At 65.6% G+C, this 5,546-nt stretch overlaps 3 protein-coding genes across 3 annotated transcripts in view; 1 reads left to right on the forward strand and 2 right to left on the reverse strand.

The window, feature by feature from the left end:
- Positions 1-12: 12 nt before the first annotated feature.
- EMIHUDRAFT_218827 (hypothetical protein) lies at positions 13-612 on the forward strand (the record flags this gene model as incomplete). Its single annotated transcript, XM_005759136.1, has 1 exon — positions 13-612. One exon carries the CDS (start codon positions 13-15, stop codon positions 610-612), a length of 600 nt encoding a protein of 199 aa, XP_005759193.1.
- Positions 613-4,666: 4,054 nt separating this feature from the next.
- On the reverse strand, positions 4,667-5,284 carry EMIHUDRAFT_218829 (hypothetical protein; the record flags this gene model as incomplete). Its single annotated transcript, XM_005759137.1, has 1 exon — positions 4,667-5,284. The coding sequence occupies one exon, from the start codon at positions 5,282-5,284 to the stop codon at positions 4,667-4,669; it is 618 nt and encodes a 205-aa protein (XP_005759194.1).
- A 103-nt stretch (positions 5,285-5,387) lies between these two features.
- Positions 5,388-5,546, reverse strand: part of EMIHUDRAFT_453396 (hypothetical protein) — a 1,483-nt gene continuing 1,324 nt past the window's right edge. The window contains exon 4 of the mRNA XM_005759138.1: positions 5,388-5,536. Within this exon, the coding sequence (XP_005759195.1) occupies positions 5,405-5,536 (132 nt within the window). The 3' untranslated portion in view covers positions 5,388-5,404. The remainder of the gene's footprint in view (positions 5,537-5,546) is intronic.

Consider the following 5,546-nt stretch of genomic DNA (forward strand, 5'->3'; position numbering starts at 1 on the left):
TTAAAACAGGCCATGCGAAAGTCGTCCGAGGAGCAGTTTGGCAAGGCGACCGAGCTGCTCTACGCCGACCTCGGCTGGGGCGACGCGGAGGCGGCGCAGCTGGCGGAGGTCCTCGCGAGCGGGGCAGCGCCGCGGCTCGAGACGCTCGTTCTCCACGGCAACAACATTGGCGACGAGGGCTGGAAGGCGCTGGCCGCCGCCCTCAAGGAGGGGGCAGCGCCGCGGCTCGAGTACCTCACTCTCAACGGCAACAAGATTGGCGACGAGGGCTCCAAGGCGCTGGCCGCCGCCCTCGGCAAGGAGGGGGCAGCGCCGCGGCTCGAGTACCTCGCTCTCAACGGCAACAAGATTGGCGACGAGGGCTCCAAGGCGCTGGCCGCCGCCCTCGGCAAGGAGGGGGCAGCGCCGCGGCTCGAGTATCTCTATCTCCACAGCAACAAGATTGGCGACGAGGGCTGCAAGGCGCTGGCAGCCGCCCTCAAGGAGGGGGCCGCCCCGAGCTTGAAGGCGCGAGACGCCCCCCTCGCCACACGCCCCTCCCCCGCCCAATGCTCATCGCACCTCCCCTCGCGTGCAGACGCTCTACGTGGACTACGAGAACAAGAGGCCTGAGCTGGTGGCCGTGTGCAAGGAGCGCGGCATCTACCTCGAATGAGCCTCTCCAGCCCCGGCCGGGCGGCAAGGGCGCAGGGTCTGGCGGGACCGCCGTGCGAGCACGGCAGAGAGCGTCACACATACGGCTTTACCGCGGCCGCGTGTGCAGGCAGTCACCCAGACCTTGAGTGCATTGCCCATGGCGCGCGTGCGCGGGGAGGGAGGCGCGAGGGGCAAGGGAGACGTGGCCGTCTCGTGAGGTGTCTGGGCCGTCCGTACGGTACAGGGTCAGGTGTTATCAGCTCGCTCTCACACTTGTGTGTAAACGTCTTTGGACGTATTGGTCGTTGCCCTCGCGCCTCGCGGTCGCGCCATCCGCCAAAACACAAAAACTGAGTCGACGAAAGTCACGAGACACACGAGAACGAGAGAAAAAAAGTGGGCGCTGACCGCTGTCCCCTGTCCCCCGTGTTGTGCTCGCTCGTCGCTGGACGCTGCCGACTCCGGGTCTCCGCCTCCGGCATGCGGCAACACGCAACACCCCAGCGACTCCCACGAAACATCTCGATCTCCACACTCCTCTCCTCTCCACCTCCTCAGTCGTCCACCTCCTCGCCCGCCGCCGCGGGCTCCGCCGCCTCACGCAGCGCGGCGCGACTCAGCGCAACACGTGCCGCCTCCGCCTCCGCCTCCGCCTCCGCCTCCGCCTCCGCCTTCGCCCTCGCCGCCCTCGCCGCCGCCGCCGCCGTCGCCTCCGCCGCCTCGGTCGCCGCCCCCGCCGCCGCTGCGGCCTCCCTCGCCGCGTCCTCCTTCTCCCACACAAACTGGCCGCGCGGCGCCTGTTCACAGCTGGAGGTGTGAAGAGACGCCGTTCACAGGCTCCCTCACAAACTGGCCGCGCGGCGCCGAAGGCCGCGGCGCGTGCGTCGTCCCTCCCGCCTGCAGGACACTTCCTCGACACTTCCTCGACACTTCCTAGTCCTAGACACTTCCTCGACTCCTCCTCGACTCTTCCTAGACACTTCCTAGACTCTTCCTCGGCGCTTCCTAGGCACGTCTTCCGTGTCGCCTGCAGGTTGTGCTTGCCGTACTCGGCCCATATCTCCCCATATCTCCCCATATCTCCTCATATCTCCCTATATCTCCCGCCTGCAAGTTTTGCCTGCCGTACTCGGCCCATATCTCCCCATATCTCCCCATATCTCCTCATATCTCCCTATATCTCCCGCCTGCAGGTTGTGCTTGCCGTACTCGGCCCATATCTCCCCACATTTCCCCATCTCTCCCCACATTTTCCCATCTCTCCCCACATTTTCCCATCTCTCCCCATCTCTCCCGCCTGCAGGTGGAAGGCGGACACGAGCCGCTCGTTTGCCTCGACGACGGGCCTGTGCGGGGAGATGTGTCGAGATGTGGCGAGATCTGGGGAGATATGCCTCGACGACGGGCCTGTGCGGGGAGATCTGGGGAGATGTGGCGAGATGTGTGGAGATCTGGGGAGATATGCCTCGACGGCAGGGATGTGCGGGGAGATCTGGGGAGATGTGGCGAGATGTGGGGAGATGTGGGGAGATCTGCCTCGACGGCAGGGTTGTGCGGGGAGATCTGGGGAGATGTGGCGAGATGTGGGGAGATGTGGGGAGATCTGCCTCGACGGCAGGGTTGTGCGGGGAGATCTGGGGAGATGTGGCGAGATGTGGCGAGATCTCGGGAGATCTGCCTCGACGGCAGGGTTGTGCGGGGAGATCTGGGGAGATCTGGGGAGATGTGGCGAGATGTGGCGAGATCTCGGGAGATCTGCCTCGACGGCAGGGTTGTGCGGGGAGATCTGGGGAGATCTGGGGAGATGTGGGGAGATCGGCGAGATGTGTGGATGTGTGGAGATCTGCCTCGACGGCAGGGCTGTGCGACACGCATAGACGCGGCGCAGATCAACATCTCCCCCCCTCCAGTATCTCCCCATATCTCGAGGCCTGTGCGTCTCGTCCTCCGACAGCAGCAGCAGCGAGCGCGACTCGCGGAGCACGGGGAACACGCCTCAATTAATTAATTAGTGACGAATTACTTAGTGAATTAAGCGCGACTCGCGGAGCACGGGGGGCACGCCTGCGGAGGTGTGGGGAGAATGGCGGAGGTTTGGGGAGATGTGGGGAGATATGGCGGGAGAAGCGCGGAGCGAGAGGCCTGCGCTCATGAACACACCGAGGGGAGATGTGGGGAGATGTGGGGAGATGTGGGGAGATGTGGGGAGATGGGGGGAGAGGTGGGGAGAGGTGGGGAGAGGTGGGGAGATGTGGGTAGATGTGGGTAGATGTGGGTAGATGTGGGTAGATGTGGGTAGATGTGGGGAGAGGTGGGGAGAGGTGGGGAGAGGTGGGGAGAGGTGGGGAGAGGTGGGGAGAGGTGGGGAGAGGTGGGGAGAGGTGGGGAGAGGTGGGGAGAGGTGGGGAGAGGTGGGGAGATGTGGGGAGATGTGGGGAGATGTGGGGAGATGAACCCGATGTCGGGGTGGGAGTGCCTTCTCTCGTTCCACTTCTAAAGGGAGACACGCCTGCACTGCGCATGGCTGCGCACGCGTCCTCGCTCGCCTAGAGAAGGGAGATGTGGGGAGATATGGGGAGATATGGGGAGATATGGCTGCGCACGCGTCCTCGCTCGCCTAGAGAAGGGAGACAGACCCCATCTCTCCCCAGATCTCGCTCGCCACCACATCGCCTCTCCTCCCTCTAAGTCATTGTGGCTGCGTGCGTGCGTGCGTGCGTGCGTGCGTGCGTGCGTGCGTGCGTGCGTGCGTGCGTGCGTGCGTGCGTGCGTGCGTGCGTGCGTGCGTGCGTGTGTGTGTGTGTGTGTGTGTGTGTGTGTGTGTGTGTGTGTGTTGGGGGGGGGGAGGGGGGGGGGCTTGCCGACAAGAGCAGCAGCGCCTCCGTCAACGCCAGCCTCGCCTCGGCGCCGCCGCTGCTGTCGATGGCTGCGATCGCCTAATTAGTTGTTAATTAACTACTAATGAACTGCTAATTAAAGCCGCTGCTGTCGATGGCTGCGATCGCGTCGGCAAGGGGCATCGCCGCCCGCCTCGCCTAAGGTAGGGGAAGGTGAGGTGAACTTCTCCACACACACGAGGTGGCGGGGCAAGGGCCAGGCTAGTCCCTCGCGACTCCACGTCTAGACGACAGGAGCCGGCACGGCATTGGAAGTGCAAGGCCCGGTGCGCGTGGGTGAGCGGTGTGTGTGTGTGTGTGTGTGTGTGTGTGTGTGTGTGTGTGTGTGTGTGTGTGTGTGTGTGTGTGTGTGTGTGTGTGTGTGTGTGTGTGTGTGTGTGTGTGTGTGTGTGTGTGTGTGTGTGTGTGTGTGTGTGCGCGCGTGCGTGTGTGCGTGTGTGTGAGCGTGTGTGTGAGCGTGCTGTGTGCCGCCTCGCCTCGGCAGCCTCCAGCGCCGCGCGTAGCGGAGGCGCGAACGCCGCACGCTCCTCTGCCTCGTACAAACACCCGCTCGTCTTCTCGCCTGTTCACGGCTGCAGGTGTGAAGAGACGCCGCTCGCACCGGGCCCATCTCTCCGCGTATCTCCCAATATCTCCGCGTATCTCCCCATGTCTCGCCCGTCTCGTGCGGCGCGAGAGACCCATATCTCCCCATATCTCCCCATATCTCCCCATATCTCCCCACGTCTCGCCCGTCTCGTGCGGCGCGAGAGGCGCCGCCAGCGCCGACACAAGCCACTCCCCCTCCTTGCGCAGCAGCGCCTCCAGCGCCGCCCGCCCGCCGGCCCCCGGCGCCGCGCTGAAGCCGAGGTTGCGGAGCGTGCGGGCGGCGGCGGGGAGCAGCGGGTGGCCGGGCGAGAGTAGGGCGACGAGTGCCTGGGGGAGATGTGGCGAGATGTGGCGAGATGTGGGGAGATGTGGCGAGATGTGGGGAGATAGATGTGGCGAGATGTGCGGAGATCTAGCGAGTCTAGCGCCTGCAGCAGTGGCAGCGCACGCGCATGGCGCAGCAGCTCACCTCGTTAATTAACCAGGTACTCGTTGATGAATTAGCTCACTTCATGTGAATGTCAAGTCACCAGGTACTCGTTCATTCACAGCTCACCTCGTCCTGAGTCGGTGGAGGCGACGTGGCAGAGGGCGGACACGAGGTGCTCCAGCGTCGCCGGCGCCTGTGCGACCAGGCAGCTGTCACTCCGTCCCGCGAGGGGAATTCTTTTTATGCGCGTGGCACGGGCGCGGCAGCAGTGGTGTGCGGCCGCCTCGGAGACTCCGCCCTCCGAGGGCCGCTCGGTGGCGCTCGCGGTGAAGATCGCGGCGAGGAGCGAGTCGAGGCTGCCGCCGCGCAGCAGGTGGGTGGCGTCGACGAGGCTCGGGTTCGTCAGGTTTGCGAGGAGCATCGTGCACCGCTCGCGGACCTCCGCCGAGCCCGAGTCGAGCTGCGCGACCGCCGCCTCGAATACGCCTGCGCCGACCGCGGCCGCTGAGCCGTCGGCCGACGAGCAGATGTTGACGAGGGCGGCGGCGGCGTGGCCCGCGGCCTCTGCCTCGGCACGGCCCAGCAGCGAGACCAGCCCGGGGAGGAGAGCATCCGCAGCGGCGACGAGCGCGGCGACGCCGTCGTCGGTGGATGAGTAGGCGGCGACCGCCTCGGCGGCCTGCGCGCGGACATCGGCACGCTCGTGCGCGAGGAAGGGCGACAGCTCGTCCATGGCCCAGACCGTCCGATGGGAGGGTCGGCTACGCGGCCGCCAAGCTGCGGTGGTCTTTTTCTCTTTTCCACGCGACGCGTGTCGGGCAAGCCCGCCCGCCTTAAGGCGTAAGACTCCGTCTCAATACATACGTGCAAATCCATGCGGGACGCCGCGCGCCTGGACTAGTGCGCGCGCAACGCAAACCCAGACCAAACATGCCCATGGGCGTAGTCGCATGGGGATCAGCATGCGGCCGCAGGACGGGCGCCCCCCCCCCCCC

The sequence above is a fragment of the Emiliania huxleyi genome (assembly GCF_000372725.1).
Source record: "Emiliania huxleyi CCMP1516 unplaced genomic scaffold EMIHUscaffold_81, whole genome shotgun sequence".
Taxonomy (NCBI): Eukaryota; Haptophyta; order Isochrysidales; family Noelaerhabdaceae; genus Emiliania; species Emiliania huxleyi.